The 14,791-nt window shown below is 36.2% G+C and overlaps 1 protein-coding gene across 4 annotated transcripts in view; it reads left to right on the top strand.

Moving 5' to 3' along the window:
* The window catches only part of DIAPH2 (diaphanous related formin 2), a 914,500-nt gene that overhangs the window by 257,088 nt on the left and 642,621 nt on the right, over nucleotides 1-14,791 (top strand). For all 4 annotated transcript variants that reach the window (XM_028522433.2, XM_036016530.1, XM_028522432.2 and 1 more), the window contains 4 exons: nucleotides 570-634; nucleotides 3,588-3,692; nucleotides 12,751-13,065; nucleotides 14,078-14,192. In XM_028522433.2, coding sequence (XP_028378234.1) covers nucleotides 570-634; nucleotides 3,588-3,692; nucleotides 12,751-13,065; nucleotides 14,078-14,192 — 600 coding nt within the window. The remainder of the gene's footprint in view (nucleotides 1-569; nucleotides 635-3,587; nucleotides 3,693-12,750; nucleotides 13,066-14,077; nucleotides 14,193-14,791) is intronic.

Genomic DNA, 14,791 nt, shown 5'->3' with positions numbered 1-14,791 from the left:
ATGAGACTGTTGTCCAAAGATATTCTTCAGTTATTTATGCTCTCAAGTATTTGATTATATTCCAGAAACTTAATGTTTATTTCTTTACATAATATATTGTGACTCCATCAGAAGTTATTTATGTGCAGTCTTTTTTTAGGAAACCTGAATTAATTAATGTTATTTTGTCACTTTCTCTAACCTTATTTTAAGGGTCATTTTGAGGCTCAGTAATCAAGCATAGGCTCTTGGGCACCTCTCCACCCATAATAAACTGCAAAACAATTGTTAAAAAATTCTGTAATTATAAAGGTTGCAAAACAATCAAATACCTTTAAAACAATGATGTTTTAGTTTATATTTCTGTACTGGATTTCTTTTGTCTCAAAAATACTGTCAGTGAATTCAGTTAGTTATGCAAAAGACAATTTATATAGGTTTATGTTTCATGTGTCGTCTAGGCCAATTTCCCCTTAATAGCAATTGACACAGACATGACTGTCTACATCATAGAATTATAGGCTGGTAGCCATATTTGCCTAGAGATCTGATGCAATAATTTCTAATCATTTTTTGGTTAATATTAATAGATTCTTGTGTGAACAAGGCAAAAGTTGAAGAAAGTGAACAAAAAGCCATGGAATTCTCAAAGAAGGTAAGGCTCATAAAATATTACCTGTAATTTTTAAATTAATAATTTAACACAATATGTATTCTACTTTGTTTCTTATAAATGGTGTTTTACTTGCATAGTGCTTTATGTTTCTGGATTCAGACATAACCACAGGATATTAATTTCTTTCCTGATAAGATAAAATTGCTACTATTCTTTCCTCATCACCTTTAATCCTTTATGGAAGAAAAATGCTAGCCATATTCTACTAAAGTGACAAATGAAATAAAATTAGGTTGCTGGAAGGATATAGTTAGAAGCAATCAACCAAAATATATCCTTCCATTGCTTTCCAACAGTTCTCACAGTAGGTATCTCCTTAGGGAACTGTGAGATGTTTAGCTAGTGTTATTTGTTTTACTCCACAGTCAGTGCTGTTGATTGCAACCAAATGATGCAATGTTTTCTCTTTTTCTCTCAGACTTACTTTTGATTTTTTAATAATTATCGCTTTTAAAATGATATTGCTGCTTCATGTAGGTTTGGTGGAATCTGAGGTTCCCCTTACGTAAATGCCAGCTTTGTGAATATCTTACTTTCATTTAAATCTTAAATTGTCTTTTCCTTGTTTTATGAAAGCATAGTTACAATCTTATTAGCCTCTACCAGAAGTTGAATTGTTGTTGTTGTTCTACATCCTGTGAGGTATTAGTATAGTATTTCTCTGCTGTTGGTGGCAGGAGAAGGATTGAAGCACAACTCTAAAAGCTCTCCAGTTTTAGCCTCTGACAGCAAGATAAAGTGTTTACATATTGCTGTCTCTTTAGAGTTAGGACTTACTTTGGAGATTAGATAATCAATTTTGCCATTACTCTAGAAATTATGGAGTATTACTGAAGTTATTTCAGGGCATCTATAGAAATGTCTTCATTCTTTCAGTTATTAGAATAGATTTTTAAGAGCTTGAGTATAAAATGTTTGTATGAGCTGTCATTTATATTAGTGAAGGAAAATGTATGCTTTTGACTAATATACCTTTATATTTCTAATGTTCTTGTTTTAAGTAGCACATTTAAAATTGCCTTTGAAAATCTTAGAATGTCTTTTTTTTGCTGGCACTGTGATTACACACCACAAGACCGGAACAAATTGTGATGATCTATCTGGTAAAATTTTCTGTAAGCATATGCTATAGGAAAAGGAGTCTTGAAATAATAAAAAAGATTTCAGTGTTTAATGCTTTTTTCTCATCACCTACATTTGGAATGAAAACATGTATGGTGTCTCAGTGGTTGTCTGAATGCTTTGTTTTATTCTGGTGATTTTAAGGGACAGTATAAAGCAGTTTAAAAGAGACAGTTGGGGGACTAGAATGAGAAAGTTGTGAGATCTGATCTTGGCTTTGCCATTAATTAGCTGTGACTTTAAGTAAGCCACTTAACTTGCTTTAGGTAATTAGTGTCTTTGTTATTTAAAAGAATGCCTAAGTTTAGTGGATTTGTAGGAAGTCTCCCCTCAAGTCTTCTAGCTTGCATATCTCAGACTTCCCTGATCCTTTCTGTGGGTTTACAGATGAAGATCATTTCAAGCAGTAATGCTGTGTGCCTCTCTTCAAAAGTACTAACAAATAAATACTTTGTAGAGGAAAACTGTACAGTGTGCTGGTGTAGACACCATGATTGAGAAGCACTGGGAAGTTAACTTTCAGAGGGAGGATGGGAATACAGAATCAGATAAATCTTAACTTTGATAGTAGTGAAGTGAGAAAAGCTCCATCTTCTAAGTGAACTAGGAAATGAAGTCATTTGCTGACTATGAAGGACCTGGGTTGGGTTTGAAATTTAAAGAGATTAGAGAGGATTTGGACCTGCATGTGTAGGACAGTTTCCTTGGTCTCAAGTAGAAATGAATTAAAGGATTAACTAAGTGTTTCAGGTTTGACCCAAATACTGTGATTATCCAACTTGCTTACCCACTCTTTCTTCAGAGTTCGATCTAAGTGGCATTTTATAATTTGTAAAGGTCAACTCTACTATAAAGATAAATATTAGTAGTGAACATACTTTTTTACTGTTTCACTGTGCCTAAGTACAATTTTATATGGTAAGTTATCACTCTTAAAGACAGAAATAATATCATTGGAATAATGTATAAACTTCTAAAATGACTTGAAGTGATATCGACAGCAGCAAATGTTCTATAGCTGGACATGAGCAGTATTCACTCTACGCAGGCATGTTTCGGTCTGCGTACATCCCTGACTGGGGTAAGATGTGCAGGATGCAGTGAGTGGATATTCACTCTTCAGATGGTCTCTGGCTTAGCTCACTTTAATGTAACCTTTTCTTTTCCCTCTTGCAACATGTTAGTCAAGTGTTGTAGTTAACCCCCTGGAGGAGAATGCCATTATGGCGTATATCATTTTGTCGGATTTCCAGGAGCACTACTTTTTGGATGCTAGACAATTAAGATTATAGTGGAAATATTCTAATTTGTTTTAATGTACATCCATCCAGTTGAACATTCTAAAAAGTGCAGTCTCTTTTCAAGATTAAATATAGTTAAGCAGTAGAACTGCTTGATGGATAATTGTTAGGTTTCATTTGCTTATTACATAAATTTGAAAGTATGGGAGGAAACATTTAAAAATATGAATAATTATAAAAACTGACATTCAATAACAGAAAAAGAGATCTATTACATATGAAGATAGACTCCTCAGGTCACCCTTTTGAAACTTTGTTTCATATTTTTTCAGGAGTGAAAATGCAGTTTGTTTATCTTGGGTTGGGGGCATATTTCTTCCATCACCACAGCAATACCCCACTCCCACAGGGGTGCTCAAGTGTCATGAAAATAATGAAGCTCTGATTTTTTTTAGTGACATGGAATTCAGTGAATCAAGAGACACTCCACTTATTTAATACTTAATGTTGTTTAAAGCTTTCTCAAAACTGTATTATTAAGTGTACATTTATGGTGGTGATCGTTGCAGTTCGATGAAGAATTCACAGCTCGACAGGAAGCTCAAGCTGAGCTTCAGAAAAGAGAAGAAAAAATTAAAGAGCTTGAAACGGAAATCCAGCAACTTCGAACCCAGGTAATGAACAAAGATATAGGCTTTCTGTCATGTCACACAGTAAGTTCAATGGTAGAAAATTATCTTGTTAGATGGAAGGAAAAATATGATCTGAAGCAGATTTTAGCAGGTTCACATTTTCATTGAAATAACTAAAGATTTGATTTTCCAGGAAAATAAATTGTTTTAACACTGGGATAAAAATAAGGTAATCATTGCTTAAACTGTCCTGAATATCCTTAATGGAATATATTACAAAAACAAAGCTGTTCCTGAGATGAAATTTTCATGATAATTTGAAAAGTTAGATGGATATTATTTTATTTTCCTTTAAAAGTAACATGGAAGTGCTCCTTAAGTTTAATAATCCCTCGGACTTCCGGCAAGATGGAGGAATAGGTGGACGCACCGTACCTCCTCGTACAACCAAGATTAGAAAACCAATAATCTACAACAATAATTTACTATCAGAATAACACCCAGATCCGGCAGAGGATTTATCTGAATGGAAGTCGGGCAGCCAAGAAGTTGAAGTAGACGCGTTCATCCGGACTGGTAGGAGAAGACAAGCCGGGCGGGCGCGGGGCTGGCGGCGCGCGGAGGTCGGGGGAAGGTTTGGTGCAAAATCGGCACAAAAGCCATCCGGCGTGCAAGAAGGCAGCGGTGATCCCTGAGTATGCAAGCCGCAGCTGGCAGATCCAGAGGGGTAGCGATTGTGGACCAGGGCAGAACTCGCGGCCCAGAAGCCCAGACAGGGGTCTGAGTCCAGGGGAACGGAACTACCGCCATTGTTTTCTCCCACCCCGCTACCGCTCCCGCCCCGCCCCCACAGATAACGTCACAATCTAGCGACTGGGGTGCCCAGTCCCGGTGAGCACCTAAGACTCCGCCCCCCACCGTAACAAGAGCAACCAGACCGGGAAAAAAAAAGGAGAGACAGGGGGAAAAAAAAATATGTTTTCAACAGAGCAGATCAGTCCCCCAGGACTCATCCTTTTGAGCAACCAAGAATTAGCCAATCTATCAGATGCACAGTTCAAAACACTGGTGATCAGAAAGCTCACGGAACTGGTTGATTTTGGACGAAATTTAGATGAAAGAATGCAGATTACCATAAAACAGATGCAGGAAGACACACGGAGGAGAGCCAATAGTGAAAGGAAGGAATCTGAGTCTCAAAACAATACAGTGGACCAGAAGGAAGATAGAATCAACCAAGCAGGAAAGCATGATGAAATAAGAATTCAAAAAATTGAGGAAAAGCTTAAGAGCATCCAAGACACCTTTAAACGTTCCAATATCCGAATTATAGGGGTACCAGAAGGGGAAGGGGAAAAGCAACAGATTGAGCACGTATTTGAACAAATAATAAAGGAGAACTTCCCCAATCTGGCAAAGGGAACAGTCTTCCAAGAAATCCAAGAAGCTCAGAGAGCCCCAAAGAAGTTGGACCCAAGAAGAAACACACCAAGGCACATCATCATTACATTAGCCAAGGTAAAAACGAAGGAGAGCATCCTAGAAGCAGCAAGAGGTAAGGGGACAGTCACCTACAAAGGAGTTCCCATCAGACTGTCAGCTGATTTCTCCAAAGAGACCTTACAGGCAAGAAGGGGCTGGAAAGAAATATTCCAAGTCATGAAAGACAAGGACCTACATCCCAGATTGCTCTATCCAGCAAAGCTCTCATTTAGAATGGAAGGGCAGATAAAGTGCTTCTCAGATAAGGTCAAGTTAAAGGAGTTCATCATCACCAAGCCCTTATTTTATGAAATGCTAAAGGGACTTATCTAAGAAAAGAAGATAAAGAAAAGACATGTATAGTAAAAGGACAGCAAACTCACAAATATTAACAACCACACCTAAAGCAAAACCAAAAGAAACTAAGTAAACAATTAGAACAGGAACAGAACCACAGAAATGGAGGGCACATGGAGGGTTAGCAGCAGGGGGGTGGGAGGAGGAGAGAGGGGGAAAAGGTATAGAGAATAAGTAGCATAGAATGTAGGTTGAAAATAGATAGAGGGAGGGCAAGAATAGTACGGGAAATGTAGAAACTAAAGAACTCATAAGTATGACACATGGACATGAACTAAAGGGGGAAATGTGGGTGGGAGGGGGGTACAGGGTGGAAGGGAGAAAAGGGGGGAAATGGGACAACTGTAATAGCATAATCAATAAAATATATTTAAAAAAAAGTTTAATAATCCCTAAAGCTTTTTAAAATCTCTTTAAATCTCAACTACCATAATTTCAAAACCTATCAACTTTTTTTACCTTTACATTTATATTTGCTATGGTGAAAAGATCCCATGTATACTTGAAATATTAATTATGGTGTTTAAACTTAAGAAGTGATTAAGTACTCTCAGCATATTTTATGTTTTAAATGAATATTAAGAAATGTAAGATAATTTCTTAATATAGTGGATGCTGAGGTGTTGGTTGATTGATTAGATCTATTTCCATCAACATACTGAAAAATGACTTCAAAGTCATCAGAAAACTTCAAATTACCCAAAGTGGTGGCCTCTTCTTACCCGTACATAGCCCGTTTTACTCATGTATATTTGATCATTTCTTTTCACTAAATCTTTCCTTCTTCTTGTTTAGATTTTATTTTTATTTTTAGAGAGAGGGGAAGGGAGGAAAAAGAGGTAGAGAAACATCAATCGGTTGCCACTCACAGGCCCCCAACCAGGGACCTGGCCTGCAACCCAGGCATGTGCCCTGACTGGGAATTGAACTGTCAACCTTTCAGTTTGCAGGCTGGCACTCAATCCACTGAACCATACCAGTCAGGGTCTCTTTTCTCTCTGTCTTTCTCCCTCTACCCCCTTTTCTCTCTCTTTTTGCTATCATCTGATTTCTTTTTACATCTCTGAGAACTTAGTTTTTCTTTGTTTTTGACCCACAAATGGTGATATTCCCCAGTGTCCTATCCTTTGCTTTTTTTCTCTGTATGTCCTTGTACTAATATCCCATTCAGTATTATAATTCAAATATCACCTTTTAGAAGGTGTCGGGTCTCCTGAGGTTGTCTTATATTTCCAGCTCTTGATTATCTTTCCACATGAATGTTGAAATCAAATCAGCATAATCTCCATTCTTATTTGTTTAAATTTAGCCTGATTTTTTTTTTTTTTATCAAGAAGCTGGAGGGTTTATTTTTATTTTTATTTTTTTTATGGTCTTGTCCCTGTGCTGCCACCTGACAATTTAACTGGTCATTGTTTTATGACAATTCTTGCTCCGACTTTTTTCCTTGCACCAAAACCCAGAACCACTCAGCGTCATTCTCATTACATCCTGCCTCATATATTACAACTGTTTCTTAACCTTTCTCCCTGCCTATATTCTCTTCCTCCTCAGATTCATCCTTTTTGTCAGTGGCAAATTAACCTTTCTAAAATACTGCCGTGATTATTGTCACTCTAGGCTTTAATATGTTTAGTGGTTGCCTGTTGCATTCAAGATTAAATAGAAATCTCCCTACCAGGAGTTTGGAGGCCTTCTATCATGGGATCCCTTATCTCCCCTTTGCAGCTGACTCTCTCTGTCTGCTCCCGTAACTACAGCCACTGTTGCAGCTAAGTCACCTTTCCTCCCTTCACATTTAGAATTTACTGTCTCCACACTTCTTCCTGTCAGCACTTCCCAGACATTAGTTACAGAGATGCTAATAGATTTTTCACGAGGAAAGCATTCCATAGTCTAGTAAATTTGGTGCACTTGAAATTCTCCTCTTAGAGGGTCAGAATATTCATTATAATATTAAAGGGTCTGAGATGTCCTACAATGAAGAAACCTGTCCACCTCTTTTTCATACAGCTTTCCAAAACTTTTTAACCATAGTGCCCTTTATCTTAGACCATCTATTGAACTTAGTTGAGAAATGCTGATTTAATATTATTCTGTCAGAAATATCCTCCACTGTTCGTCTGTGCCTGCAAAACGTATTGTGTAGGGATAATCTTAGTAAAATATCCTTTGGAAAGCTTCACTAAGAACTCCATTAAGGAATTTCTGTGGACTTTTGTAAACCACTCATATCATAATTGTTTGTGTGCCTGCTTTGTTTCTTCCACTGGAACATAAAGACCTTGAGAACAGTGTCTTTACTTATTCTTACTTATTCAAGGCCCAACTGCACCTAGAACAGGGCCTTACAATTTACCGAGTACCTGGTTATTTATTATTAAATTAACTATTTATAAAAGTGCAGAGTCACACAGTACTTTCTAGCAAATGCAAAATTGTGTTAAATATTCATTTGCAAATTTAATTCTCAATACTTTATTGTAGCCTAATTTAATTGTTCCTTTCCTAATTGTTCATTGGAGGGAATAAAAGAGCTGATATGAATTGATTTTTAAAGTCTGGTGTCATTTAATATAAATGTTTGAGATTCTGTTAAATTTGTGATATATGTGTTTAATGAGTAACATCCTGTTTTAAAAGAGTAGTAAAATTTTAGTGGTTGCACATGTATCATATCATAAATATGATATGTTATTAGACAAAATTTTATGCTTACAAACATGTATTACTTTAATTTTGCTGTCTGTTTAAAGTATATTTTATTGATTTTGCTATGACAGTTGTCTCATTTTTTTCTCCCTTTTCTCCCACTCTGCCCTACAACCATCTTTGCTCCAGCATTCCCCACCTTTAGTTCATGTCCATGGGTCATGCATATAAATTCTTTGGCTTTTCCATTTTCTATACTATTCTTAACCTCCCCCTGTCTATTTTCTACCCTACCATTTATGCTACTTATTCCCTTTACCTTTTCCCCCATTCTTCTCCTCCTTACTGATAACCCTCCATGTGATCTCCATTTCTGTGATTCTGTTCCTGTTCTAGTTGTTGGCTTAATTTATTTCTTGTTTTATTTTTTTTTTTAGGTTCGGTTGTTGATAGTTGTGAGTTTGTTGTCATTTTACTGTTCATATTTTTGATCTTCTTTTTCTTAGATAAGTCTCTCTAACATTTCATATACTAAGGGCTTGGTGGTGATGAATTCCTTTACCTTGACCTTATCTGGGAAGCACTATACCTGCCCTTCCATTCTAAATGATAGCTTTGCTGCTGGATAGAGTAATGTTGAATGTAAGTCCTTGCCTTTCATGACTTGGAATACTTCTTCCCAGCCCCTCCTTGCCTGTAGGTTTCTTTTGAGAAATCAGCTAATAGTTTTACGGACACTTGTTTTTAGGTAACTCTTTCCTTTCCTCTTGCTTCCTTTAAGATTTTCTTTTTATCTTTAATCTTGGGTAACTTAATGATGATGTGCCTTTGTGTGCTCTTCCTTGGGTCCAACTTCTTTGGGAGTCTCTGGATTTCCAGGACTTCCTGGAAGTCTGTTTTCGTTAACCAGATTGGGGAAGTTTTCCTTCATTATTTGTTCAAAAAAGTTTTCAGCTTCTTGCTCTTCCTCTTCTCCTTCTGGGACTCCCAGGATTTTGATGTTAGAATGCTTAAAGTTGTCCCACAGGTTCCTCAGCCTGTCCTCATTTTTTTGCATTCTTGTTTCTTCATTCTGTTTCAATTGGATGCTTCTTTCTTTCTTTTGTTCCAAAGCATTGCTGTGAGTCCCAGTTTCCTTCCTATCACTGTTGGTTCCCTGTACATTTTGCTTTATTTCACTTTGTGTAGCTTTCATTTCTTCCTTTACTTTGCAACAGAGCTCAATTCTGTGAACATCCTGATTACCCGTGTTTTGAACTCTGCATCAGACAGGTTGTCTTTCTCCTTATCATTCAGTTCTTTTTCTGGAGTTTTGATCTGTTCTTTCATTTGGGCCATATTTCTTTGTCTCTGGATACCTGTTAATGTGGTAAGGGGGGAGCCTTAGGTATTTGTCAGGGCAGGCAACCCTCTGCTGCAGTTGTGGCACTGTATGTGTGGAGAGGTGAGAGAGGTCACAATGACACTCGCTTGGCTGTCTCCCCATTTTCTGTCACTTCCTTTTCTTCCTTTGCTTCCCACAAGTAGATTGTGCCTTATCATGTGCTGATCTGCAGGTAGGTGGGTTTGTGTACCTTCTAGGACCCTGTGGGTCTCTCCAATGAACTCTCCTGTGAGTCTGGGAGTTTCTCCTGCTTCCATAGTCCCCACAGATTTTTTTTACAGCCTAGGGTTTTGAGTCTTTAGTTTCTTGCCCCGAAATACTGGGTTTTGCAGTCTGTCTCCCTCCCATGTTGTTCCTCCCAGCTTGTCTGTGCGCAAATGTGGTCCACTAGCCACAGCCTTGCCACTGTCCTCTCTACCCCAGCTGCCCATCTCTGCCTCTCATACCATCTGGATGAATGTTTCTTTGACTCCTTGGTTGTTGGACTTCCATTCAAATGTTTTTTCTGGCAGTGCTGGTTGATTTTTGTTTTTAAATTGGTTGCTTTCCTTCTTTTGGTTGTATGAGGAAGGGAAGCATTCCTGCCTATACGTCCATCTTTGTGGGAACTTAATTTTGCTGTCTTGAGATAAAAATGGGGTACACATTTACCTTTCATATTATTTAACAAATCAATTTATTTGTACATTTGTAGGGTAAATTACTAATTTCCCAAACTTTTCAGAAAAATTATTTTAATTCTCCCCAGAAATTCTTTGACCTCCATCAAGATTTTAAAAATCATGTTGCTTTCTATCATTTTGCTGCATTAAAATAAAATTAAAAGAATTTCACACATTTTACTGCTATCTTTTTCATTCTTTCTAATCTAAGGACAGATTGCATTACACTAAAGGATTTTCATTTGTTCTGTGTATGAACACTTTAGTTGTATGTATGTAAATACACATGTAAACATTTATATATAGGAATATAATATATGGATAATGTACATTGAATAATATGAAAAACATTTTCATGTTTAACCATGATTTTTTATCCATGATGTATACTCATGATTTTTAATTTTCAATAATCTTATAAAAGGAGTGGCCCTTTATGTTTGTTATTCTAAAAATATGCTTCAAATTATTTATTTTGTAAAGATATTTCTAAGTTTATTTAGCACAATTAAATAATCCAAGTAGGAAATTCATATTATTAGTGAAGCTAAGAAGACTTGCTCTCCAAGTAAAAAGATGACTATATCAAGAAATTTCATTCAGTTGATCTAAAGTCATGCCTTGATTACAGATGTTTGTTGATTGGTATGAGCTTGTTAGAAATGTTTAAAAAGATAGTTTTACTTCTCTATTCATTCGTTTTGGAAAGTAAATCATTTCAATCAGTAATTGTTTAAAGAATCAGGTACAAATTAATCACCAAAAAAGGAGATAATATGGAATGCTATTTTCTCTTTCATTTGTCATTCCTCATTTAAAGAATGAGTTTGAAGTTACTTTCTGGTAGTAGAATAAGTTATAGTCTCCTCATAATCCAATCTGAGTGAATCAGTTCCCCTCATGGCAGTGACACACATACATGAGGAAGCAATCTGCTGTAGTGGAATGAGGACTGCATTAGGTATGAGAACCATATTCAGATTTTAATCATATTTCAGACTGTATGACCTTTGATTAGCCATTTAACATTTTTACAGTTACAGTTTCGTCATCCATAAGCAGCAAGTTAATGGTAAGATAAAAATGTCCTACCTACATTGTAGGGTTATAATAAGAATGACAAGAAATAATACAGGGTCCGATAGAAGTAAGTCTTGCTTGAGTGATTGGTAGGGTACGTGAATGTCTTGCACAAGATCAACAGCAATTTGAACAGTTCACCTAAAATGTCAAATGGTGTGCTTGAGTATAATATTGGTATGCTACAGAATTATATGCTTCTGATTTCTTAATAAAAACAGGAGCATTATTTGTGCCACATCCTATAGAAGTAAAAATGTTGATGAACATTTATTAATAGGGACATGGATATTACTTACTATTAATTATTGGTATTAGAAGACAGCTAAGTTACTGGTACTCAGACTATTTTTGTGTAAAGTTGAATGTCTTAATGGAATCAAATGTATGACCTTTTAAGTATTAATTATCTCATATTCAAACTAACTACTCTGATAGGCCCAAGCCATATATGAGGTCTGTCCAGAAAAAGTCCAGACATTGTTAATATAATGAGAATGGTTTATGCTATATTAGTGGAACCTGGCAGCCAAGGAGAGTGGACTGGAATGCACATGTGTGAATAATGGCGACTTCACTGCATTAGCCAGTGGGGGCAGTAGACACTGTTGAGTGAGCATGTGTACTGTGTGGCTGTCATATTCAAAATGAGTGACCGAGTAGAGCAACAAATCTGCATCAAATTTTTCATTAAGATTGAATATCCCTCCACAGAAACTATTCAGATGATTCAGAAGGCTTTCAGGCATGATGCAATGAGTACAGAGATAAAATATGATGAAAAATGGCCATAACTCTGGGCAACTGGTGATTGGCAGCTTTAATAGTACAGTGTGCCCACCCATGCATCATGTGTGGTGCAGAGTTTTTGGTGAAACATCATATCACTCAGGTGACTCAGCCCCCCTACAACCTACATTTGGTGTCCCACAACTTCTAGCTTTTCCCAAAATTAAAATCACCTTTGAAAGGAAAGAGATTTCAGACCATTGATGAGATTCAGGAAAATATGACAGGGCAGCTGATGGCAATTGGGAGAACTGTGTGAGGTCCCAAAGTGCCTACTTTGAAGGGGACAGAGGCATCATTGTCCTATGGACAGTGTTTCTTGTATCTTCTTCAATAAATGTCTCTTATTTTTTATATTATGTAGCTGGATACCTTCTGGACAGAACTTGTATAACATTTCTTCTTTGCATATAGTTATATTGAGAAGTGATTATTTTCATTAATTTGGGGAAGTGTTTCACAAAATCTTTCAGGATGCCAACTTTCTTAGCATGAGTATTAGCAAATTAGTCAATGGCCAGAATTTATAATGCTTACCAAAAATCGATGCAACTCTTTTTCATGTATTGTTAAGCTGTTAAATGTTGCTCAATTAAATAAAGTACTTGTAATCTTAAAGTACAGATGTCTCCTGATAAGTTTTCTTTGCTGCAATATTTTACAAGCATTTAAACATTGTTTTTTTATCTTTCAGGGAAGTGGATTCTCAGCTGTATCAGGAATTCCAGGCCCTCCTCCACCACCTCCATTGCCAGGTGCTGGGCCACCCCCACCACCACCTCCACCAGCACCATTTCTACCTGTAGGAGGTCCCCCTCCTCCTCCTCCTTTACCTGGAGTAGCTGGTGGTATACCACCACCACCACCTTTGTTTGGAGGACCTCCTCCACCACCTCCCCTTGGAGGAATTCCTCCTCCTCCAGGAGCACCAAATGATCTGCCTTATGGAATGAAGCAGAAAAAAATATATAAACCTGAGATCCCCATGAAGAGAATCAATTGGTTAAAGGTAACCTTACAACTTGAGGTTTTTGGCTTTGTCTAGCTGTAGACTACCATTTGGGGAAGTGACTCATCTAAGAACATGCAGTGAAATCTGACAGTATCTGCATAATAAATTGTTTTGACCGGGATAATGGTTAAATCAGTTTTAAAGTTAATTATTTACTTAATGCTTTTTTCATAAACGTAAACGAGTATAAATGCTTTTAGAATGTACAATGCATTTGAAAAAAAAACAGGCACAATCTACCAAACTATTGGGTTGAAAAGCTGTTGGCTCAGTCATTTGTGTTTATAAATGCAATGATGTATTAATTTAGCAATTTAACATGCAGTGTAATGATACTTAGGTGTCACAAAGCATCATGATATCCTGGAAAATGTACAGTTCTAATCTTGGTTTTCAGTGTAGTGGCTAAGAGCATAGTTCTCTGGAGCTACACTGCCTGGGTTTAAATCCCATTTTTGCTATATACTAGCTTGTGCAGCCACTTAAGCTTTCTGGGGCTCTGTTGCCTCACATTTAACATGGATAGAGTAGCTGCCACCTCAAAGAATTGTGAGGATTAGATTAAATTAGTTGATATATGCAAATAAACTGTTATTATGGTTATTGCCTTCAATCTAGTCAGTAAACATGGGTATTTCCTATTTCTGAATATCAGTTTTCCCATTTTTAAAAATCCTGGAACAAGAAGAATGTATGTGAGTTAGGGAGGGATTTACTAAATTATTTTTTAATGTTCATTCCAGTAGAAGATTTTTAATATCAGTGAAAGATTTTTTAAACATAATTTGTGATATGCTATTGCTATCATATACCTTTCTATATACTTACAGAATTCTGTGTCTTTCCCAATGAATATTTACTTGAAAAGTGTTATTTGGATAGGTTCTAAAGTTGATTTCATAGGTAAATGAATAAAGGAACTATCATTCAACGTTGGTGAAAGTGAATTTTTGAAAAATTGAATACTAAGTAATACTTTAGAAACTTGTATTTGTTATTTTTGTTTCAGATTGAACCCAGAGAATTGTCTGAGAATTGTTTCTGGTTAAAGGTTAAGGAGGACAAGTTTGAAAATCCAGATCTCTTTGCAAAATTGGCACTGAATTTTGCTACTCAGATAAAAGGTACATTTTACTTTTTTAAATATAAATTTTTTATTTGGATTTATTGAAGCCACTGCTTTACTACAATTACTACTAATGTATAAATGTGTCATCCTTCCACAGTGGACAGAGTCAAACATGAGTAGATTAATACATTAACTGTATTTACCTAGCAACTAAAGAAGGTAGCTCTTTTTCCACTTCATTTTCTTTTGCATAAATGTTATTCATCTGAAAATATAGGTTTTATTTTTATTATTTAGTATGTGTTATTTATTCATCTATTATAAAGTTGTCATTTTAGAAATAATGTAATAATACTAATGGCTTAAAGATTTCATGAAGTTGGAATAGGGTTGATGCCATGGGTCTTAAATTGTCTTTCCTGTTACATTTGTGCTACTGATCAGTTTGGTTTCCTAAGAAAGTTTATAATTTTTATAAGCAGATTTTCTGGAATAATATCAAACTCTAGTACCTAATAAGTCTGTTTTACTGATTTCATAATAGAGTGCCTTGTTTATGATTAGATCTTTAGGTTTTTATGAATGTCACACATAAATTCTGTGCTATAGAGGTGACCTCTCAGTCTTACAATGAAACATTGTGGTTTCTGAATT

Source organism: Phyllostomus discolor, chromosome X, assembly GCF_004126475.2.
Source record: "Phyllostomus discolor isolate MPI-MPIP mPhyDis1 chromosome X, mPhyDis1.pri.v3, whole genome shotgun sequence".
Lineage (NCBI taxonomy): Eukaryota > Metazoa > Chordata > Mammalia > Chiroptera > Phyllostomidae > Phyllostomus > Phyllostomus discolor.
This window is presented reverse-complemented; position numbering and strand designations above follow the sequence as displayed.